Source organism: Myiozetetes cayanensis, unplaced genomic scaffold, assembly GCF_022539395.1.
Source record: "Myiozetetes cayanensis isolate MyiCay16 unplaced genomic scaffold, myiCay2020 scf6-25, whole genome shotgun sequence".
Lineage (NCBI taxonomy): Eukaryota > Metazoa > Chordata > Aves > Passeriformes > Tyrannidae > Myiozetetes > Myiozetetes cayanensis.
In genome coordinates, this window is record NW_026087853.1 from 36,043,763 (window position 1) to 36,068,766 (window position 25,004).

At 38.6% G+C, this 25,004-nt stretch overlaps 1 protein-coding gene across 1 annotated transcript in view; it reads left to right on the top strand.

The window, feature by feature from the left end:
* The window catches only part of SPTBN5 (spectrin beta, non-erythrocytic 5), a 94,552-nt gene that overhangs the window by 17,254 nt on the left and 52,294 nt on the right, over positions 1-25,004 (top strand). The window contains 21 exon segments of the mRNA XM_050336997.1: positions 835-1,041; positions 2,179-2,370; positions 3,076-3,228; positions 3,760-3,890; positions 4,567-4,818; positions 5,382-5,669; positions 6,318-6,564; positions 7,417-7,556; positions 8,516-8,615; positions 9,266-9,436; positions 9,528-9,692; positions 10,438-10,664; positions 11,210-11,396; positions 12,588-12,788; positions 13,781-13,897; positions 14,459-14,622; positions 16,283-16,415; positions 17,247-17,392; positions 18,621-18,735; positions 20,675-20,785; positions 22,032-22,211. Of these exon segments, the coding sequence (XP_050192954.1) occupies positions 835-1,041; positions 2,179-2,370; positions 3,076-3,228; positions 3,760-3,890; positions 4,567-4,818; positions 5,382-5,669; positions 6,318-6,564; positions 7,417-7,556; positions 8,516-8,615; positions 9,266-9,436; positions 9,528-9,692; positions 10,438-10,664; positions 11,210-11,396; positions 12,588-12,788; positions 13,781-13,897; positions 14,459-14,622; positions 16,283-16,415; positions 17,247-17,392; positions 18,621-18,735; positions 20,675-20,785; positions 22,032-22,211 (3,627 nt within the window).

Here is a 25,004-nt window from a genome sequence, read left to right on the forward strand (position 1 = left end):
GTAAAACTTAGATTGATCATGAACTTCACAGAGCCTGCCAAGTGTTTGACACTGCCATTCTGACCTATGATTTCACTCCTGCAAGCACTCAATTATCTGCAAATCAAGAACTCTTAAAAAGCAGCATTCTTAAATCGCATCACGTTATCTCAGGTCCCCTTTTTCCTTTCCCCAATCTCCCTTTCCTAAGTTTTTTGTTCAGTCTGTTGTTTCCATGAAATGGTTGAATAAGACTGAACAGCTTTGTCCTGGAAAAACTCTAAATTCTCTCTTCTATTTATTAAGTTTAATACCATTATGGTGTTTCAGTTCTTCTTTACTTGTTTTTCACTACTATGGATTTTCTCTTTTTTTGTTGTTGTTGTACCTTTATTCTGTATCTCAAAAGCTTGTTTTCATTTTTTACAACCATAGCCAGGCAGACTACAAATTCTGGAAAAAAGAAGGAAACTTCTGTCGTAGACTAAGTTCATTGTTTGTTCCTTAAACATGTAGAAAGTATCTGTTGGAATTACATAGTACTTACTAACATCATACATTGTGGGTTTCTTTTACTGCCACTATTATGCACCATGAAATTTTAGCTAATTAGGAGCTTTTAAAGAGCTATATAGACAATCTTTTAATCTCTTTATTCACTTATCTGTGATACAAGCATGAAATACGTCATGGATTTAGAGCTACCTTACTCATAGCTTTCATGACACCTGGTAGTAACCTTATGGCTACAAACTTAATGGCATTTCTCCATATTCATAATTTTCTAAAGAAGAAGGAGCTGAATATGATACATCCAGGATGAATCCAAATGTTTTCTTCTCTGTATTTCTTCAGTACTTTGCTGACATCAATGAAGCAAATTCATGGTTGCGAGAAAGGCAGCCCCTTCTAGCCAGCCAGGACTATGGAAAAGATGAATCAAGTGCTGAAGCACTATTGCATCGTCACTTGCGCCTGGAGAAGGAGATTACAGCCTATTCCTCTGAGATGACACGCCTGAAAGAGCAGGCTGACATTGCAGCACAGCAAGCTCCAGCTGCTGTAAGTAGATGAGGGATTGTGTCACATTTTGTTGAAGAATGCAAATGAAATGTTTTTTAATTATATAAGATACTTTGATTTTGATAACATAAAATATTCCAAATTAAGTTTTTAATTAGAACTGAGGCAAATTTTTAGGTAACAAAGAAGTTCATTGGCCACTCGTAGCACACCTAGCTAGTGTTCTCTGTAGTGCTAGAAATACTCTCATCATATTAGTTCCCTCTACTGGTCCTCAGAAATACTTTCTCAATCTTTGTTGACATAAAATTATTAATTTCAATCATCTTTAAAAAGTATCAAAACATCTTTACAAATTCTTTTTGTACCCTGGCACAGTGATGAACCATCCCACAACTCCAAGAGCAACTCATATAATCCAGGACAGATGTTAAGGCATATGGTATGAAGTCAACCTCAGCACGTGCCTCTCTTTTTCACTGACTAGAAAGGGAACTTTTGACTTGAGATCAGTTCACTTAATAATAGAATTCAGGGGAGATGGGTGACACATTTCATAGCTTGCTTCTTTTAGACTTGTATGTTCTCTCGATGTTTAGCCAAACAAATTTGAGAGCTATGAGCACCACTTTGACTCTTCCCTTTACTCCACCAATGAAGCATTAATTTTTATTAGAATAAAAATTTTATTGCTTTGTTATTAAACATGAAAAAGCATGTGATAAGATAGTATTGATACACAAATAGAAGTATGGATTCACTAGGGCACTCACAGGCTTTGAAACTGGAAATGTTCAGGTACAAAAATATCACCACAAATAGGACCATGAGCATAGCTGATTGTCTTGCTTTGTTGAAACCTACAAAAAAGTATTAGAAAAACCCTTCAACAAAACAACTTTTATCTGAGTCCATAATGAGAATTTTTACTGAATCAATATATTTTTTAATGATTTAAACTTCTTATTTAAACAAAACCAATTTTTTTTCAGTTAAATGCTTCATTCTTTCAGAATAAAACAATGGAAACATATTCAAAGAAATACTGGAAATATTTGGTTTAAAGGGTCAGAATGCTGTGATTTGAACTAGAAAGTCCAAATTTTCCTTCTGTGTGAAATTTTTATCCAAATCAGAAATATTCATCCATTGATTTAGTTAAATTTTTCTTAACAGATGATGAAAAGGGAAGCCCCAAATGACTTAAATCAAAAGACAACTAAGCTACCATTCAGTCGAACCTGGGAAACATCTGAAATTGCTACCACTGGAACCTCAAGTCCAGATGTTCATTTTCTTCCAGAGAACATCTGGAAAACCCAAGATGAAATAGATTCACTTTACAAAAATCTACAGAGCATGGCTGAGGTATAGTGTCTCCTGCTTTACACTTCACAAAAAAAGTCCAAAGTAATGCAAAGTAAAGTGCTGTACTGGCTTCTGCTTTCAGTTTAATAATGTGCCTCAAAACTGTTAGTTCCTGCAGGCCTTCAGGGCTCAAGATTAGCAATAAAGTTTTGTACCAAGCCCATTTTATGTTGGCAAACTTCCCATTTGCATTCTATTATTTTTATTTTATGAAGAGCAGATTCTTTTGTGTAATCTTCTCCCCACTCCCATAATTGTTGCTGGCTGTAGCTCCTAAATATTTGGGCTGTCTGGCCTGATACGAGAAAAAATAAGCAATTGTAACCTGCATTCTCAATGTGCTACTTTTCATTCCTACCTGGTGTAATCATGCCCTAAAGACCAACAAAAACATGCTGTGACTATGTGACTTACATATTCCTGAGATTACTGAGTTAAGTCTTCAGTCAGCAGCAGCAAGTTGCACAGTGGCCTTCCTGCCTGTCAGGGACTGAACACTCTCCAGCTGCTTCTCTTATGCTTTTAAACTACTGTTCCTCTGTGATCTTGAAGTATCACCTTTCCATTCTCTTTCAGCAGTGTCTGGGAAAATTACTAATCTACCACCTGTGTATTGTATCTTAAATGCAAGGGTTGTGGGTTTTTTGTTTCTTCAAATGGCAAGGAGTTATTACAAAAATACCTAAGTCTTCATCTGTTTTACAGAACAGAAAAAAGGCTCTGGAGGAAATGATTGGCTATTACCGCTTCTGTAGCTCTTGCGAAGAATTTCAGTCATGGATGAAAGACAAAGAGAACATTTTCAGGACTCTGCAACCTCAAGCAGACAATGTGGAGGTCATGCAGCAGAAATATCAGGTATCCCTTTTCCCTGTTCACAGATGACACCTTTTAAATCAGATTGACCTTGGGAGAAAAGATAGTTGAGTAATGATGTTTCGAGAGCCTTTTCATTCAACTTAGAGTGTCATGCATAAATCAGATATTTCTTTTGTACAGACTATGCCAAATTACAGAAGCTGATGTGATTCTGTCCCTTTATCTTCATGTGAGCATCGTATCCTGTACAAATATCATGGTACAAAAGGATTCTTTTTGTGGTTTATTTTACACCACTTTAAATAAAAAAGGCAAATGATGAAAAAATCCATCAGTGCACTTGCACCCCAGTGGAGTGGGACACGTGCACAGGCATAGTGTGCACACCAGGGGATGCCGGGGGGCTGCAGGGGACCTACGTGCGCAGGTGTGCATGTTGTCAGCAGACCGGTAAATGGAGAAGCCAGCTGTGAAAGTGGGAGGTGAATGGATATGACAGACTATTGAGAATTGTGTCCACAGAAATGGAAAAACCTCAAGTTCTTAATTCTTGTATCTTTTCTACTTTAGAGCTTTTTAACGGAACTGGCTGCAGGCAAAGGCCAGCTGGGAGACATTGAAAAATTAGCAGCTAAATATGGGAAGATTAGTCCCAGCAAATATACTGAGATCCAGATTTGTCTGGAGGAGATTAACGTCAGGTAAAAGTGCTACTGATAAACAGAGGGTTGTCTCATGGGGCCAATTGGAGAGCTGACCGTTCATTCCCAACCTAGACAACAGTTTCATCAGTGGGAAGGGGGCAGCCCTCAGCCTGGCTGTAGGCTGGTCCTGAGCCCAGTGTCATGCCTTCAGGTTTAAGGGGTGCTTCTAGGCCCCTGACATGAAGATATTTAAACTGCAGCAATTTGTGTGTGCATGTTAGAGCACAGTGTGAATTCACCCACAGGTGACAGTGATGTATTCAGAGTAGTTCTGTCTGTACTGCACTGCAGCAGCTGATTTGGTTACTTAAGCATCAGATGAGGACACCCTTCACAAACCTTGAAAGGAACATCAAATGTTTAACTTCACAAAGTATATTTAGTACCTGTTGTGAACATACTCCTGGCACCATGTGACTCAGTGGGAATCGTGAGGCACAGCTGGGTCCTTATTTTGACCATGGTAGTTGATTTGCATCATATTCAGTGTGTTCTGAACCTGGTCAGAAATGAGCAGGGTCACCTTTTTTGACATGGCACTGATATGAACATTGAAGTTGTGAGGGAGTGCTAGTTCACCCCCTCAGCCCACTTAAGTCCTGATGAAATCTTTATAAAAGACTTTTTCTGAACAAAAAAAATTCACGTATAACAATTGTTATCTTTCTTCAAGTTGGAGTCGCATGGAAACTCTGAAGGAGGAAAAGGGCTCTGAACTGATTGGAGTGGCTGATGTGAAGTCGTTTCTTCAGGACTGTCAAAGCATAGGAGTACTACTGCAAGACAAGATGGTCCAACTCAGGGATCTGGAACCAGGGAACTTGCCTGCTGGGCTGGAGTCATACAAGCGCAAACTCTATACAGTTGAGAGAGAGGTCCTGGTGATAGAGAGGAAAATTGAATACTTGAGGAGTGTTGCAAAGTCGTAAGGAACCTTCTCTTTGTTTCCATACTCTTTGATAGTTCTCTAAGATCGTGTTGTAAATTATGGCTATAAAGAGGATGAGCAGCTTTTGACGTTTTTCATTCTAGCAGCCCAAAGACTGAACTTGCATTTTGGGTGGAGATGATCTCTCTTGAGTATGGCTGGGTGACTGGAGAAGTGATTGCTTCTAGACTTCACAGTGGTAGGAGGATAAATATCACAGGATTGTTTGTGGCTCTAGCAAGTAGAGTAGTTATTTCTACTAATGGGATTTACCTAGTTTAAAATGTAGAAGTATCATTTAGACTCTGAAAGAGGGTAATCAGGGGAAGGAAGGGTGAAGGTAAGAAGATGGGAGAGAATTGTGCATAGGAGTTTGAATTTGAAACACTACTTTAAAATTTTTTACTTCTTTGAGTTTTCTATACATTCAAAATGAGAATTTGTTGCCCTAGCTGACTTTCTTTTAAATGGAAGTGTAAATATCCAAATCTGTTCCTTTTAAAGGGTTTTGATTCAAACTCTAAATTCCTGTTCATCCAATTGAATGTATTTTATTTCAGTATTAAGGACACCAACCCTGCAGAGAGCAGGGCCATCACTGAGCAGGTAGAGAACATGGAGAGGCTTCTGGCAAAGCTCAAGCTGGAGTCCCAAAAGAAGCAGGACATTCTGCAGTGGGCACAAAATCAACAGTCCTTTCTGCAAGACAGCCGTAGGCTTCTGCTGTGGGCAGAAGGCATACGGGAGAAGATGAGCAGTGAAGAAATGGGTGTGGACGTGGCTTCGGCAGAGCAATTGCTGAAGGAGCATCAAGACCTGCTGAAAGAAATTAGGTCTCAGAAAGAAAGGTAGAGAGATTCTGTGAGGGTGGGCAGTGGGGTGATACGACAACAGTACTGTGAAAATGAAACATGTCTATCATGTACATACATTGTGCATGAAAGTGATGCCAAAAGTTTATTCAAATGCGCTTGAAACTGATTGTCAAAAGAAGACTGTGAAACACAAAATCCAGTCAGCTTTTGCATACTTATCCTGATGGCTGATGGAGGGGGAAGGAGGAGCTGTATGTTTGCAGTAATAGTATTCCGTAAGCACTCTTGACACTCTCAGATAGTGCCATATGTACTTTATTCCAGCTCCCCCACTCCTTCTCAGGCCTTATGTTCCATTTACCATAATTTTCAGTTCTTCTTCTGCTTGTAATGAATTTCCAGATATTGTCTGTACTCCTCTCCCTTTTAATATGAAAACCTGCTGCTTATATGATCTTTCTATCCAAATGGGGAAATCTCACCTACTCTCTGCAGCATGTATCCCTGAGCAAAAAATCAGCTGCCCTTTGTAGTGCACAACCATGGTTGGCAGGAAAAGAGTGAAAGTGGGGGGGGAAACTTGATCTATAGGCACTGCCAAAAGAGCAAAGAACTGTGATGAAAGAGAATTCATATTTTCTCACTCAAAGAGGTCACGTTTTTCTTTTTGACTCTGGAAAGATTTGTGCAGCTGGAAGAGCTAGGGCACAAAGTAATCCAACAACAACCCAGTAACAGCAGTACCATAGAAGTCCACCAGTCCATGGAGAGGCTTGCCAAGGAGAACGAAGAACTGCTGAAAATGTGGGAACAGCGACTGAAAAAGCTGCAGGATGGCCTGGAATTGCAGAAGTTCAATAGGGAGGGAGATCGTATCAATGCAGCCCTCTCTGGCCATGAGGCCTTTCTCCGGGGGGATAACCTTGGGGTATGTACAGCAGCTGATCTCATTTTCTCATCTCCCCATGCAGGGAGTAGCAAAAATTTTCTTAATTAAATCGGTTTCCTCATCCTTACAGTCATGGCTTTTTCATAGTTGGGAATTAGACTTTCAGGTTCTCATTAATATTTTTATATTTTTACTCATCTTCATGAGAAAAAAGCACACTGTCTCTCAAAAAAGTTTTAAACCAGCTAAAGTTGTGATTTGTTGCTGTGTTTGTACATGTCATATGATTTATATAAAATTGACTCATCTGTTTGGTGGCTAACCATTAAAAAATATTTCAACTTGAACATAATTTTTAACATAATTTTTTTTGTCAAATAAAAACATGATTTTTAGTTTTAATCTTTCTCTTTTCATTGATTTAAGAACTTCAAAGCAAATGAAGGAAAAAAATAAATGCAGACAATATTCACAAGATCAGTGAAGAAGGAAGTTGTGGTGTCTCAATATCTCTTATGTTTTCAGCTGAAACTAAAACATTGATACTTTTGGATCAGCTGATTGGAATAAAGTTTTACTTAGCTACAGCCTTTTGTATTGCACATCTCTAGATGTTCCAGAATGCTGACATAAATTTAGAATGCAGATTTTCTTAAAAGGTGACAATGAAACCGTAACGGAAACATAAAACAGAGGAACCAGATATGATACAAACCTACACACTCGCTGCTTGTTTGTAGCCCTGAACATCCTGAGGCACATGCGAAACATACACTATATCCCCTGCCTGAGAGAGAAGGAGGAAAACAAGGGCCAATATTTTTTTCACTGCTAGAGAAACAACAATACAACCAAGAAAAGTCTTGATCAAATTTTCTTTCTTAAATGCAGGACCATGTAGATGCTGTTCGAAGCCTACTGAAGCAACATCAGGAATTTGAACAACTGCTGGTGGCACTGAAGAGACGAGTGGAAGCACTTAATGAAAATGGGGTGAACCTCCTAGAGAGCAGGCACTTTGCATCTCATGTGTGAGTCCAAACATTTATTTAGCTTTAATAAATGGTCCAGTGTGATTAGGTGGAGAGGAAAAACTTTCTCTAAGGAGAAATTAGTTGACCTCCAAGCCATAATCTGCTGGATGAGTGGGAGAAAAAGAATTGTTTTTAAAGAAATAGATTTCCTGTGCTCTCAGGACAAATAAAATGCTTTAGATTAGAAGTGGCATTTGGCAGAACGCTAGAATAATTTTCCTTGTATCATAAATTACGTATAGTGACAAAACTTCTTTAATGTAAACTGATTAAATGCTTACTAAAAAAGAATTCTTTCATTTATCAGTATCACGTATTAGAACCATTGTTTGCTTTTAAAACGTTACAGAAGACTTCACAAGGACATAATTCATTGGGAGCAGATCCTTTGTGTCTTTACTGAAGCTGAACTGTTATCTGTAATTCCTTCTTCTGTGCTAGAGCCACTAGGATCTAGTAAGGGGACCCCTTTGCAAACAAGAATTAGAAAAATAGAGGGTTAGAATGGACCTCTTAAATCAGAAGACTGTATGTTTTTGATCAGAAGTGATAATGTCTTGAAAACTCCCTCCACAGATTTATTAAAAATGCCCTTAAGATCTGATTTCTTGCCAGCACTAGAATGTCATTCCAAAGCCTCATTGCACTTATTTTACAGAGAAATTTATTAGTTAAGGTGGAATATTCAGAAGAGAGGAAGGTCTCGGTGTTTTAGTGCATGACTACAATTCACAAATGTAACACAGCCATGCAAAAGGAAAATCCAGAGTAGCTGGCAAGCAATAACTGCTTTCCAGATGAGCCATCACGGTGGGAGGACAGGGCTGTATAGCCCTTTCTCCTGTTAGCAAAGTTGTTGGAACTAGATTACATTTATAGCATATTCATGACTACAGCAGAACCAAGGGGAACCAGTAAGACTAGTACTGCATTGGACTTCCTGTTTTTCTTGGTAGCATTGAAGAGAGAATGGTCACTCTCCGTCGAAGGTGGGAGCAGTTGATACAAAGCAATGCCAGGAGAAAACAGAGATTGCTGGATTCCCTGCAGCTACAGGTAAAAAGACTAGTACAGCAGATTTGGTCAGAGATGTGTGAATTTTGAGTTTTCCCCTGTTTCTTAATATGAGACAAAATTTCAAACTACCGAGCATTCCTACTGCAGCTCTTTGGCTGTGAGACAGAGTCTCATTCACCAGGGAGCAGGTGATCCGCTGGTGGTAAATCTTACAAAGCTACAGACATAGCAAAATTCCAAAACAAAAATGGAGATTTTTGAATGAAAAACACAAACAGAATATTTTGTCTACTTAATAAGTTTATTCTGTTCACTACTTATTATTGTTCTGGGCCTTAATATTTTAGTATAGTTACTGTAAGTTTAGACACCAAATTCAGCTTTAAGTACTGAGATACAAAGTTATACTGGAGGATTTGACCTCTTATGGTTAAAATATTCAATCTATGAGAATTGATAGAACTGATTCACTGACAATTAAAGGCAACAGATTAGTAAATGTGGTAAAAAGGGACTAAGAGATTTTACTATGAAGGCTTAAAACCTCATCAGCAGTTTTAAGATCATACTTCATTTAAAAGTGTTGATTATGTAGAACAACTTTTATATGAAAATGTATCACATTTCTTCACTGCAAACCCACATAGAATCAGAAGTCAAATCAATTTAATCCTGTTTGTTTCTGTAAGGAGTTTAATCGTGATGCTGCTGAGCTTTTAATATGGATGGAAGAGAAGTACAAGATTGCAGCAGATGAATCCTATCGTGATCCAACAAATATTCTACGCAAACTAAAGCGGCATGAGGCTGCTGAGAAGGAAATGCTGGCTAATGAGAAACACTTCACAACACTGATAAAGGTGAAGGCAATTTTGGAGCTAAGTTTTTCATCTTGTTCCAAACTTCATAGATGCTGATCTGCTAATAAAATGATGTGCTGTGTTTCTCCAGAAAGGAAATCAGTTGATTCAAGACAACCATTATGCTGCAGTTTCTATCCAGGAGAAGATGTCAGAGCTTCAAAAGAACTGGAAGGAATTGTATGGCAAGATGATAGAGCGAGGTGACAAACTGAGACAAGCTGGACAGCAAGAACAGCTCATGGAACTGCTCCAGGTCAGGAAGTCACAGGGAACAGTGGGAAGGAATGGCCTAGGAGCTCAGTTCCTCTGTTGTGTGGATGCCACAAAAAAGAGGAGAATACCATCCAGATAACAGCGTATTTTAAGGTGTCCATTTTGTCTTTGGAGAGAAAGTTCAGTGTAACACTAACCAAGCTCACTACAAAGTTATGAGCAGAATAAAGAGCACAGCACCAAGATACGAAGCTGTTGAGCTAAGGCTCAGCACTGCACCTGTGTGGGCATCCTGTACTGGGAAAACAATCAAAACTCTGTAAGGGTCAGGTCAATGCTGTGCAAACATGCTCGCTTGGAGTCAGTTTGGGGGCTGGAGGCAAGGCACTATATTAAGCACACTGTCATCCAGGAAAATTATGCAAGAGGAACAATGTGTTTTGAAGCAGTTTCAATACCATTATGACACGGAATTATCATTGTGTTGTAGCTATAATCTGAAGTCTTTGAAGATTATTTGATTGTTTTGTATTATGTCACTGAAGATAGTTCAAAGAGGCTGTTTTTAATTATGTGTTTTAGTGGCTCAGAGAGAATACTCCAAAATAGTTTGCAAAACAAAATATTCCCAGGAGAGGCCTCTTAGAGACACCCAGTCATCATGTTATCAAGAAAGGACAATTGGATTTAAAAATTGTGTCCAAGAAGTTGTCATAGGGAGCAATTAGTGAAAGAAAATGATATTGAAAGGACAGGATGAGTGTGCTGTAATCTTTTCCTGGCAGGATGCCAAAAAGAAGATAGAGAAAATTGAGAAAGTTCTTCAGGAATCTGAGACAGGCCATGATTTGCGCTCCAGCCGTGATCTACTCAAGCAGCACAGACAGCTGGAAAATGAGACACGTGAGCTGGCAGAGAAAATGAATGCTATTGTATCTCATGCAAGGAAAATGGCCACCAATCACTTTGACTCCCAGAGGATTCTGGATGAAACACAGAAATATCTGAAAAGGTGAGATGTCCCTCTCTTTTTGTCTCCACCCCTTGTGACAAATATAATTTTTTATTTTACCTTATAGAAAATGTCTTTTAGTTGGTTAAGTTTAACCCATGCTCAGGAATTATTTCTCCTCCCAGTTGTAACACAACTATGCTTTGATCTGCAACTGCACAGCTGCCTGTTGACCCATCTCAATCTTTGTGGCTGGACATTGCTCCTTGCCTGCTGCATTTCTCCTCTAGTCCCTTGCTTATCCATGTCATCCATTGCTTTAATAGTGACTAGTTCCTTAAAACATCACAGGACAAGCTTAGGACTTCAAAAGCATAAATCATTTTTCCCTCTGCTTACGTTTAGTGTTATCATATAGTTCTACTTGTCGTAAGTAGCCTTCTGTAGAAGGGATTCTTTTATGTGCAGTCAGCATTAACCATTGAAATACAATTGCAAAGAAGAGTCTAGTGTTTGAAATCTTCACAGTGGTATCATAGCCTGATTCCTGTAGCAGAATTAGGATAAAGCTTTGTTTTAACATATATTTGATTGATAATCCCTAGGTTTGAATCTTTGCAAGCACCTCTTTATGAGAGACATAAGTTGCTGGAAGCTGCAGTGGATCTTTATGAGTTCTACCATTATCATGACATGGAATTGAACTGGATTAATGAGCGCTTGGCTATTGCCCATTCCACCAACTGTGGGAAGTCCTTGGATGTAGCTCAAAACCTGTTGCAAAAACACAAGGTAACTCCTTTAATCAAGTGTATTATAGCATGGCGAAACATTGCACTTCACCTCAGCCTGGTGCATTCACTGCTAACAGCTCTAGCCCAGCTAAAATAGTTCAGTGGATTGAGACAAATCAGCAGGATGGTGATGATTACCAGAGCAAATACAAAATTCCAGTGAGAACTGCAAAATTTGTACTATTTTGGAGTATTATTATTCTGAGAAATTGTGTAGATCTTCCTGTTAAAAATGGATAAATAAAAAGCCAGTGTACCTTACACTAAATAGAAAATAAGAGGTTTTTTCCTTGGTGGGTTAATCTGGGTTGATTTTTTTATTATTGTTATGTGCTTATCCTACTTTAGTTTTATGCTTACTGCTTCATTATACATGGAATCTTGAAGGTCGTGCATGCTATACTTTCTACAAGAGCATATAACTGCCATTTAACATTTATTTTAATTCTGCACTGCTTGTAAAATGGTTTGAACAAGCTACAGTCAACATGTTTATAAAGGTACGTTAACACTGATTTCTGGGTAGCTGGATTCTATGTAGCAACTCCTCACAGCCAGAGAGACATCTCAGCTGTCCTGCACCACAGACAGTGCTGGATTCTGCAGCACCTTGATTGCAAATTCCATGAGAAAGATTATAAAACAAATGGGGAGACCTTACAAAGCTGGAGTCTAATAATTTTCATGGTACTGTTGACAGTGTCTCTCTTCCCATCATCCTCCAGCCTATTCATCTTCTGGGATATTCTATTTTCAGATCAGCAGCTCAACACTCTTTGCTGACTCCCTCAGCTTTATGTCTCATCTCTTCTTCTGTTCTACCTCCCAAACCTTCCTGGCTGCTGGACAGGAGAAGGGGCAAGAGCATGGTAAAGATAAGGGGAGAAGAGGTAGGACCAGATCAAAGCATAAGGCTGAGGACTTCAGTGGAGAGAAGTTGAGGAATGTCTGCTGCCTCCTTACATACTCCTCTCTCAATGGCAGTACCAAGAGCAGAGTATTATGCAAGTGGGGCTGGGAGTAGTGTCTGAGGCTGCAGGTGTTGTAGAAATAGACAGCCTCTGTGTCAGGTTGCTGTACTCTACCCACTGTCACCAGCTGCCAGTTTTCCTTAGGACTAGGAATACCCAGAATGTATTTATCCTCACATTCACTTTCTTTATTTCTTCTTATTTTATCTTGTTCCCAGGAACTACAGGCAGAAGTGACAGCCCATAAACAGCAAGTCCAGCGGGTCCTGGATAAAGGAAAAACAATGGTTGTAGGCCAGCACCCATCAGCTCAGAAAATAAGTGAGAAATGCCAGGAGCTTGTGACTGCCTGGCAGGGCTTGGAGAAGTCCTGTGAGGAAAGGATGAAGCAGCTGCAGCACTCAGTTGGCTTCCAGGAGGTACAAATTACAGCAAAGAGCTTACACAGTAGCTTCTTCAGACAAACAAGAGGACCAAAGTATTAAAGTGAATAAAAACCCAGCTCTGCTGGAACTGGTATTCTCTTCAGTTGCTTGGAGCCAGACTCATGGGAGTGGAGGGTTGGACTGCATTGTTGAATGCAGCCCTCAGTCTAGATCTGCTGCTCTACAGGTTTCTCTTGAGTTCTACACCCACTCCCTATGGTTGTGTACAGAACACACATTTCTCCTAGTAGTAGCTCCCTTCTCAGTATCTTTATACAGCCTTAGGCTTTGGCTTAGTTAATGTAATGGATCCTGAACTGGCCCCTCATACTGGAGAATTATGATAAAGGAATCAGAAACGAGGGGATTTTTTTGTGCTATCCAGTCTTTACCAATTCCAAGTAAAGATTCAGAGAAAGTCAGGGATTTTGACTCTATTATTTTCTATAGGCTTCTGGAACTTTATCCTTAACCTGTTTCACAAAGAACAGGTTAAAAAAAACAGGGTTCGCAGGCCCAGCTAAAGCATGTTCCCTGTATATGATCATCTTGCTCTTATTTCCTCTATCTATAAAAACACCCATCCCGTAAACTTTATGAAGCCTGATTCTTATAGTGATTTGAACTTCTCAGGTAGGGGAAGGAGATATGTCACACTGAGATGATACAGTTAGCCCTTACCCTTAGTGAATAAGGTAAAGAAAGAGCCAAGTAAGGAAAGTGATGTGAAGAAAATGAGACAACTTGAAACTTACTACCAGAGCTGTAATGCCTGGAGAAGACCCTAGTTATCCTGCACTGAAGTCTTCTATCTGTGATATCCTTCATCTTTTTATGATTTCACAGAACAGTGAATTGAATATTTAATATAACATCACAGTAAATCTTCTAGTGTACCCTCCATTTAGAATTTATTAGATAAAAAAGTTATTTGAGTGTTTTTAAATTTGAAGTAGCAACTCATTTGTTCTCTCTTTAACTAATAGTTTTTAATGAATACTTCAGACCTGGAGGCTTGGATTGCTGAAAAATATCCACTCGTGACAAGCAAGGACTATGGTAAAGATGAAGACGGAACACTGAAACTCATCAAGAAACATAAGGTATTCCTCTTCTTGAATTCTGTAAGCTAGCATGATCTTTTGGTCTATCTGAGATTATAACATTTTTTGTCTCATTGGTACTTGAGTGTCAAGCCATCTACAAGATATTTCATGTTGATGTATGCCCATGTGTGAATAGACTGACAGAAGAGATCAATGCAGTATGCTAATATGGTTGGAAAAATGTAGTTTGGGTAAAAAGGAAAATAGTGAATATTTTCATCTTATTTTATCTTTTTCAACAGATGCATGCAGAAGCCTTGTATTTTTTTCCTAAAATCGAAGATACAGATAAAGCATTATTCCAGGAATACTTTTCTCTACCTAATAATGCATCAGAAAATTCTAATTGTCTTTATTCACCTAAATTGTATGAATTTATGTACATTTTTCTTTTTTCAAAAAATGTCGATGGAAACTGATCTAAAATTGATCAAGTCTTGGAAATGTCACATCCTTCCCAAAAGTATTTCTCATCCTTTAATGTCTCAGCTGTAGGTTGTTCACAAACAGTGGATATCTTGGACAAGTGGCTCTCAATTCACTGTTATTCTTTGCCAGGCACTGGAGCATGAGATTGCCATTTACCAAGATCTGATGAAAGAACTGAGTGAAAGTGCCCAAACTCTTCCTCTTGTGGGCTCCATCCAGTATACTGAGGTTGATGCACCAAAGGAACAAGTTCGTTCAAGACTCCAGGAGTTACAGGAGCTATCAGCAGCAAGGTATAAACTAGAACTGCTTCTTGGATCTTAGGTTTGATTCAAAGCCCATTGATATCTTCAGTTACTTCACTGGAATTTAGATCACATAACTATCTCCTCCCTTTTCAAACTGTATTTAAGAAATTGCTTATTTCTATATTATAACTCTGAGCACATATAAGCTTTTCAATTTTGCTAAGCAAAACCTCTACATTGTATTCAAGGAGTTTTGCTACATATTAAGGATTTGAAGTCCACAAATTTCCTCTTTATCCTTAATCATCCTCCTGTAAAGTGACTCGAGATGCCAGATTCTGACTTGCATTTGTGGTATTGGAATATAACACAGGAAAATAGGAAAAAAATGTTTTTAAAAGATTTCCTTAATGTTGCTTGAAAATTACTTAATTTGTTACATAACATAAGGGACACAATTACAGATACACTTATCTTTATGCCCAGTGATTCTGCTAGTATAGGAAGGGTTTTATTCTTGAATGAATTATTTATTTTTCATTTCACTTCCTTTCTGTATTATTACAGCAAGGCATTTACAACGAGGCAGTCAGCTCATACACAGGGTTTTTAGCAGTTTGTTGTCAGAAAGGAACAAATGTCTGAACCGTTTAGATTTTTCTTCCACAAAAATTTCAATCAGAAAAAGAATGAGGCTCTGCAAGTAGAATAACAAATAAATTAATCTGAATACTAGAATTATGAAGCTTACAGAAAATGCTGGTATTTCACCTTTTATTTCTATTCTTGTTTACAATTGAAAAAGTAAAAGCAACAATAGAAAATCCTGTGAATGAAAAGTTCAGGGAAAAAAAGAACTAAGTCTAGAAATACTAAAACATGTGTGTGTTGAACACAGAAATGGTTTTTTTTTTTCATTCATGCTTAATGTTAACCTGAGTCTTGTTGTGCTTTATTTGTGCTCTGGTTTGTACCTCTAATCTGCATTCTCCTTGGGCTGGACTCTCTCAGCAGGCTACATCTCTTGTGATGAGCAGTTGTGATTCAAAGAGGGAAACCAGGTTCATCTTTCCTGGAATTTTTGCATAATGGTCAGTCAGTGTTAGCAGATGGAAAATTGATATATTATTTACCATGAAAGGCTTGTAACCTGTCTGGCTGAGTTATAAGATACTCTAGACCCTCAGAAATAGGCATTAGGTTGCAGCAATTTTACTAAATAGGGAATATAAGCAGAATTGCTTCAAAAGGCTTTCATAGCATCCACTTTCCTGATGCACTATCTTCAGAAAGATTTCCTTGTCATTTTCATGAGCAATACAATTATCCTTAGGAAGACAGGACAGATCAGGACAGATCTGGGAAAAAACCCCATATATTTCCATGGGAAGTAAAAAAAAAAAAAAAACAACACCAAAAAGCCATCAGCAATGAAACCCAACTAAAATCAAAAGCAGAACAGGGAGAGAACTCAACTAGGGACAGTACTCTTCCAGGACACCCAGCCAATGAGATGAGTATGACCTGGATGACAGCTGTCATCCTACAAACATAATTTCCAATTTTGAGAAATAGTCAGCTCCTTCACTAAAGAGAGTGAGTCCTTGGTGAGAGGATTTGGGGATTCACAGGAAGAAAGTTACTGATTGCCCTCCTCCATATTGCCTTTGTCTAATTGTATTACCTTTTCTCCTTGCCCCTACAGAGGGAAGAAGCTGGATGAAACTCTTGTCTTGCATGAGTTTGTACGAGAATATGAAGATTTGGAAGACTGGATCACTCAGCAAAAACAAACAGCCAGCTCTGAAGACTATGGAAATGATTATGAACATGTCTTGGTGAGTTTTTTGAGTAATAGATCAAAAATCAAATAAACTGTATGTAGTGAGACTGTAAAGAGATTCTAAGGTTGTCCATAAAAACTTAAAAGACAGAGTAAGGAATAAGTATAAATAGCTGGAAGATGGGAAGAGAAAAGGGTGAAGAGTGGGTGGGAAGGACTGAAGAACAGGCAGCATTGCCTGACACATCCTGCTACTATGAGGGCTGAGCTGTATGAAACAACTGTGTGCAACAACACCTTCTGAGTGCAAGTCCTTTCTACTTTTAATAAGCAAATATTTCAGTGTGGTATCCATTTAGGACTTTTCATTTTTTTCTTTTTCATTGGGGTTGCTGATTGCTATATGAACATCCACAGCTGTACCTCTTTACAGAGCACAGAAACCAATCTAATATCAGTCTGTTAGAAATCAACAGCTATCCTGAATCCTCATTTTATAATCTATTTCAAAATAACTTGTATTCTAAACCTTAAAATTAGACTGCATTATCCATTTACAGTATTGAATACGCATTTGCATTCATGAAGTGAAAATATATAATTTAATAACTGAAATTCATTGTACACAGAATGTTTGTTTCCATTCCCACTAATAATGTTTCTGCCTTCCATCTGTGCCACAAACCTCATGTTTTTCTAAGAGTTTGTAGCTTCTCATGTTCTTTGGAGGTAAAATCCTGTCATTCTCTGCAGGGTCTCCATCTGTAAGTATGATCAGCTTATTACCTGTCTTTCGGCTGTGCTCTGTTAAATGAGCATGTATGTTTGGGAAATGAGAGCACTCAAAAGTTTTTGGTTTTTTTTATTCTTGTTTTCCCTTCTAAAGCAACTTTATGCCAGATATGACACATTCCGACACCAACTGGAAGCAGCTGGGAAAAGAGTTGTGGCTTTCCAGCAGCTGGCAGACCACTTGCTGAACTGTGGCCATTCTGGGTCCTGGGAAATTCGGCAAATGCAGAAAGAGCTGAGGTAGGAGACTTGTGTTAGCTCCATAATGCTTTGTCCTTTCAATTCACTCTCAAGAAGGAAGAAAAGACAAAATACTAGAAAAGAATAAGGCAGGTTCTCATAATTCTCTAATTGCAGAATATGTGGCTTGCTTATTGAAGCAGAGCTGCTGCCACCCTCATTTAAAAATAGACTGCTATAATGCAGGCATTATCTACTTGGTTTTAGCTTGCTTTTAGATTCTGTAAATTGCATCAGAGGTGCTTTACAAGCATGGATGAGTGAACTTCTTTTGCCCTTTGAAACAAGATCACCTAACTAAAAGGCTAGGAGTTTAGTTACTTTTTTATTACTTCTGATTTTTGAGTCTGAATCCCATGATTGCTCTTCAGAATAACATTAAGATGTTCTGAGCTTCTTAGTTCTGGCATTAGTCCAAACTGCCCTGAAAGAGAAGTGGGTCTGTGTACAGTTTTGGGCACCTCAATGTAAGGAAGATATAAAGCTGTTAGAAAGTGTCCATAGGAGGGCTATGAAGATGGTGAAGAGCCTAGAGGGGAAACTGCATGAGGAGTGGCTGAGGTTACTTGGTCTGTTCAGCCTCCTCTGAGAAGAGGAGACTGAGGGGAGACCTCATCACACTCTACAACTTCCTCATGAGGGGAAGTGGAGGGGAAGGCACTGATCTCTTCTTTCTGGTGACCAGTGACAGGACTGAATGGAATAGCATGGAGCTATGTCAGGAAGATTTAGATTAGATATTAGGAATATATTCTTCACCCAGAAGGTGGTTGGACACTGGAAAGGGTTCTCCAGGGAAGTGGTCATGGCAAGAAGTCTGATAGATTTCAAGAAATGTTTGGACAATGCTCTCAGGCACATGGTGTGATTCTTGGGGATGGTCCTGTGCAGGGCCAAGAGTTGGTCTTTGATGGTCCTTCAGCGTCCCTTCCAACTCAGGACATTCTGTGATTCTATGACTTAGTTCTCCAAGTCCTGCATATAAAACCGGAAAAGCATAATTGAGAGGGGCTCTCTCACATAGGACTCTCTTTAAGTTTCTGGAGTAGACAGGAGGACAGAGTAGGGTGAGAGATGTGCTGTCCTTCAGAGAGTCACTTCAACAGAATTTAATGGTAGGAATGAAAGTAAGAGGAGGTCTTGTTTTCAGTCTTTCTTCAGATTATTGGTCTCCATTACCCCTAGCTTAAATGTGTTACATGGTTCTTTTCCCCATCTTCCCTTGAAGGAACTCTTGGGAGGAGCTGTTAGAAATTACCAGAATACGAGGTACACGGCTGAGAGACGCTGAGGTGATTCACAAGTGTTACCAGGATCTAACTGATGCTCTGGCCCACATTGAGGTAAAAAATAATGGGAAAGTCTCACATAATGCAAACTCTATTTCAGCTTTATTTGTGGAATATTCTTGTGATTCTCAGCATGCTTACTAATGACTTCAGAAAAGTTCTCAGTAAGAAACCTGTGTGATTCCTCAAAGTGTAAAAAAAAAAAAAATCCTCTTTAATCCTTAGATACTCGACTAGTTACCTGATAAGAACCATTGGTGAAACCAGGTGTAGCTGGAGTTGTTGATCTATGGGATAAGCTGAGATCAGTGCTTGAACTAAGTTGTCTCACAGTGCAATGTATATAGTAGTGTTGTTTGGAGCCATCAGGCCTAAGAAGCTGTTTACTGCCTCAGCATGGTGGCTCTTTGTACACTGTTGTAGCTTTATGTGCTAAAGAACTATCCCTTGAAAAAGGCATTTGTCTGGATTACAGTGACCATTAGCCTGGAAGGCTGTCAGGCAATCATGTGACCTGATGTGAAAAGCTGGGCCAAAAATCTTCTCCCCTCATTTCAGTGCCCAGTAATGGCAATAATTTCAATCAGTCCCAGTGTAAAAACTAAGAGGAGAAGTCCTAATAAGAAATCTTCAGCCTTCTGTTTTATCTGAACATCCTAAAGAATTTCACAGAGAAATCCCATGCTTGCTGTAATGAGAGGTGTGGTTTCCCTAACGCAGATGTTTACAGGAGACAGTGATCCAATTGTTTCCACTGTTTGCAAGGCAACAGGGATGTTTGGTTACATGCAATTGATTTTCTAGTTGTTTATGCTGGCAGAGGCTGCCCTATTCAACCATGTTATTCCTATTTTCTTCCCCTGTCATGAATGGAAAATCAAACATCATAATATTTCACCATATACCAGCTGGGATTTTCAAAACCTGGCATATTTAACTTCAAATGATGAAGCAGTTAATTCTGATGCAGAAACAGAGTTCAGAAACACTTCACAGACCAGCTGTTGGTTTATCCCCATGCTCTTTGGTCCAGGCAACCACTACACCCTTCTTACATTACATCTTATTAATAGCTTCACACCAAAGTGAAATAGCAGTACAGTCATCTTGCTTATGCCTTCCTGTGTATCCTGGTCAAAAGTCTACCAGGGAAAGCCATTTCTCATAGGAATCTAGTACTAGAAGATCTTGCTTAAGTCGTCAGCTCCAGTGTCATCACAGTATAGACAACTACAACATGCATCTCCTTTTATAGGACCTTACCAGAATGCATTGTTGGTACCCCAAACTAGCCTGTGAATTTGCTCCAAAGATGCACTTCTCCAAGGGTTAGAAAAGTTCTTCTACTTTTCCCTAAACTGACTTGGAACAAATTTCTAATAATTTTATTCTAGCAACACTGTTGTTCTCCAACTGAAATTCCTTTTTTTTTTTTCCACTTACTGTATTTCCAGTGCATGTGTAGGTAACAACTGAATCCCTTCAGAATCTTTGTTGAACTAAATAATTGTTGAAGTTTCCTTTTATGTAATGGCCCCTCCATTTCTTTCATCCTTACAGTAAACTTTCTTGAGCATCTATAACTAAAATTTTCATATAAAGGTGGTTCACAGGAAGACCACCTGTATGCCAAAGAATGGGCTGAAACTGTTGCTTGTTAATGCTACTTTTAAGAATTCACTATGTCACTGCAGCAGCTGTTCCAGATTGATTCCCAACACAAAGCCTGTAAGACATTCTCTTATATTGTCTGATCAAGGAAAGACTTGAACCTTCATTTCTCACCATCCATTTGAATAGTTTAATCATTAAGATATTTAAAAGAGCGTTACTAGGACAGACTTTTCTGGTTTCCTTTTTCCTAAAATAGTTGAGTAACCCAGGATGTCCTCAAGAGTGCAGTATGAGTTGCCAAAATTACTAATGTAGACTTGTAGTGAGTTTTGCCTGGAAGTAGAAAGTCACAAAGATTTTTCTAATTTCGTCTTTCTAGGAGAAGTCCAAAAGTATTCCAGATGACATTGCTAAGGACAAGAGAGGTGTGCAAACCCAGCTCCGCAACCATGTGGCCTTGGAACACGAGCTCTTGGGGAATGAGCAGCAGGTAATGACAGTCATTTGGGATTTTTAATGTGTAGCCAAAATTCAGATTTCCAAGATAAGCATAATAATTTGGTATTGTGGACCAAATTACTACCGTCTCTCACAGAAAGACTGGAAACCTCTATGAATTTTCACTGGTTTTCTGGATTTCTTTATAAATTCAAGGTGTAATGGCGGTGATAAAGTAAGTAGTTTAAAACTTTTCAAAAAAGTCGCATACGATAACCTGTGCTGACTATTGAAGTGATTCACAGGGATGTTTTCAATCATTGTTTGAAATGTATGATTATGCCAGGCTTTATGATATACTTGTCATCTTCTTCATAGTGTTCCAAGTGATTACAAGGAAAAAGCCAGAATCAGTTTTATGTGCAGACAAAATTAATATTCATTAAACACAAAATGCATTGATTGACTATGGAGGATTATAGAAGAAAGTATGGGGCAGCAGTCTGAAATTTACTGTAAGTTTGGAAGGGTACAAATTAGACTGTGAGAAAAAAGGATAGGACTCATAATACAAACATAAAAAAGTTTCAGCTTATGAGAACAGTTTCCTTGTATATAAGAGACTTACTTGGCTTCAACAAGGCAAATAAAACTAGGATGAGTTTTCTTTCCACTGTTTTGTTTGATAAATGTAATACTATACAATAGTATATATAGTATAAAACACAGCAAGTGTTATATTGATATCCCAGTATTACTTATCAGCAGCCTCATGTATTCACCTCAGGGCAGATAACATTAAAATTGATTCCATCAGGTGCTTGATACTTTTAAAGATAAAGGAGCATGAGATACACATGAAGGGAACGTATATGGTCAATGAGAAATATACTCTATAGACCATATATATATATATGGTCTATATGGTCAATGAGAAAAAAAGGGAATGGTTAGCTACTACTTGCGTTATATTAGCAATTATAATACTGCTTGCATTACTTGTGTAAGAAGTTGTAAATAATAAATACTACTCATAAATAAGTAGAAAAAGGGGAAAACAAAATCTGTCCATCTCTGAAAAATCATTGTTGCGATGAGCCTTGACAAACACTGGATGTCACTATTACTCCATAGAACTGAAAGTATGGAAATTTTTGGTTAATGTGAGAAAAGTTGTTAGAAAACATTACTTGAATTATAGTTTCATGCACAGTGAACTTATTCCTTATCATAACTTTTCTGATATTACCTAATCTCTGTGACTCCTTCCTACCTTCTTCTTTCTTCCCTGTGTATAGCTGCAGGAGCTGATCCACTCTACAGATCGTGTGCTACCCGATTGCTCAAAGAAGCAAGTGGCAGACCTGAAAGCAAAGCAGCAGGCAATAGTGACCAACTGGAAGACTCTGAAGGCAAAAGTGGAACTGCGCAAGAAACTTTTGGAACAAATATACAAGCTTCACGAGTTTCAGGCACATGTAAGCACTTCTGCCATCTGTCTGTTGGTACACAGGAGAAAGTTGCCTTCAATGTGTGGGAATCATAGGTGTATTTCCAAGCTGCAAAAGGCTGCAGGTTCTACCTGTGACGTTAATCAAGCATTGAAGTGCATGTAGCTATTTAGAAAGTTGTCAGAGGATAAGGATCTTTTACCTTCTGTAGGAATGAAAGCTCATATCCAGCTGTGTATGGAATAATTGACATTTGTTGGAAATGGCTATTTCTTCACAGGAGCAGAAGTAGTCTTTTCAAAGATTGCAATTTCCACTGAGTAAGACTGATACAAGGAGATGTTACAGTTCATTCTCGCTCTCTCAGGGTATGCAATAACCCATGGTTAACTTAACTTCATGGAATGTATCAAATACAACTCACTGTTTCTTGCATTAATTTCTCAAATTGCTTAAACAGTGACATGGATATATCAGCATAATATTGTAATCAGCAATGCACAGTAGCTTTGTCTCCAAAGAATTTAGCAGGTCACTGAGCTATAACTTGCCATAGAATACTTTGCAAATGTTGGTAATCTCACTGAAGGCACCTGAGCTACACCAGTGCAAATTAGTAAATTATTAATGCAAGCATTGCAGTATCAGGTACTAAAACAGCAAGAGTGTTCCCTTATATCATGAAGGGATAATCTACATTGCTAATGTAGATTTCTAGAATACTCTGACGTTCTTTTATTATTGAACTCTTCCAGCTGTAACGTCACTGTCAACTCAAGATATGTCTGGTAGATCACATTCTGTTTCCATTTTTGGTGGGAAGCAGAGAATGTCCAGGGTATGCTGGAAAAAACTTCCTACAACTCTGTCCTAGGTTTGTGAGCTGGGATCAGGACCACTGTAGAGTGTGCATGGTTCTTTTTTGTTAGCATGAGAGACTTCTGCACATTAGACTAGTCCACTTCAAGTCTCTTAGGTGTTCAAATCAGTGTTATCTACCTATTTCATAAAAAAAATATATTATACAGTTAGAGATAAAGGATGCTTATGGCAATTTGGTTTTTTTGAGGGTTTGCTTGGTTTGTTTTTTAACTGTTACAAGTCCATTATCTTGTGCAGAACTGTCAATGGGGAAAATAAAAGTGTCTCTAGTGATGTAGGTGAAAAGTTCATTTGTCCACTGTCTTTCTAATAGCATCTGGGAATGATAGTAAGAATAAGGCAAACTTTTGGTATTGTATTCTCTTAACATATATTATATTCTTGAAGTCTGCAGCCTGGGGGCATCTTCATCAGGAGGTGGGTCTTGGTGGATTCTACATCAAAATGTAGTCACTCAGAGTTCACTTCATTATTGATTTGCTTCATAACTTACATCATAAATTTATTTGTTGACTTCAGATAGAAAATGTCTTGTTGTCCCCACCTGTTGGGGTACTTTTTAAATTTTTATTGCTGGAACCATACAAAGCACCTTTGGTTTGAATTTTGTCTGAATGGCAAATCTATAGTCCATTTCTCCCTGTGGCAACGTGTCCTTTGATCTTTAAGACTCTTAACATGGTGAAATAAAATGACAAAGCCAGGTAACTGTATTTTCAGTGGCATGTCTAGACGGGATTATGCTCCAGGCAACTCCCTGTCTCTTTGATGGCAAAAGTATTCCTGATCCTCTTAATTTTCCCCTCCTTTCCTGATAATAATTCTTGAAACAATGAAGACTTGGTTCTGCAAGTTTGGTAACCTTGTCTTTCTGCCCAGATGGGACAAGGCAGCATCATACAGCCATGTCTGTAGCTCTAGGGTAGTTGAGAGCAGCTTTGCTGCAGAACGTCATCCAAATTGCTGAATGCAAAGAGGCAAGTTTGCTACCTTTCCTCTTTCAGCTGTGCCAAGAGGTCCACGAACAATGTTAGTCACAGCTGTTCACTGTACTTTTTTCATTATATTGTTCATATGTAGTCATTGGGTCTTTCATTGAGAAATTGTGCGCAGATTAGGTGAAACAAAAAAAGTTCAGTCGTTCCGTAAAATGAGAGAGTTCTGCACAATCATCTAGTGTATCTCCTTGCACCCCATCAAGTACAACTTTAGTCTCATTAAATAGCAGAGAACTGGGTCTAATGGGCAACACACAGTAACAGCAGGGGGCTTCAAATCTTCCAAGAAACTTTGTCAAGGACGAGGAATGTAGACACAGACTCAAAGTGTTTCTGAATGATCTGAGGCTCTTGTTCTGAAGTTTCTGCTAGGATCTGCATGGTCTCAGTCAGGCTCTGCTTAGGAGTTTCCTGCCGACTGATGACTTGTCTATCCTTAAATGTTCCTGGCAATGGCAGTCCAGTAACCACTTACTGGCCCTTGACTTGTTCCATCGCATTATATATCCTGAGATTTATGGATTTTTTCCTAACGCTTTTTTAAAATCTCAAGGAGCTTAGACATTTGCAGTGCCAAGTGCAATGTCAGTGTCTGCAGTGACATCCAGCTGTGTGAATGAATTAGTTCTAAAAATCAAAATGATGCCAACACGTGTGCACTATGTGGGCCCCTTTAAAAGACCACAATCTTTTCAAACAGTCATTTAGTAGCTGTGTTTATTTGCTTTAAGAAAGCAATATCTTGGCTTTAAAGCCTAAACTCAGGATACCAAATTGGCCAGTTTCAATTTTGTGGTGCTTTTACGAATTTTTTTTTCTTGGCTGGCTGTACAAAATTTTGCTGATATGAACAAAAATCCATGGGCAAAATGAAGCAGCCAAGAATCTATTTCCATTACATAGTTTCCTTCAGTGGAAAAGCCAGCAACCACTCACAAGA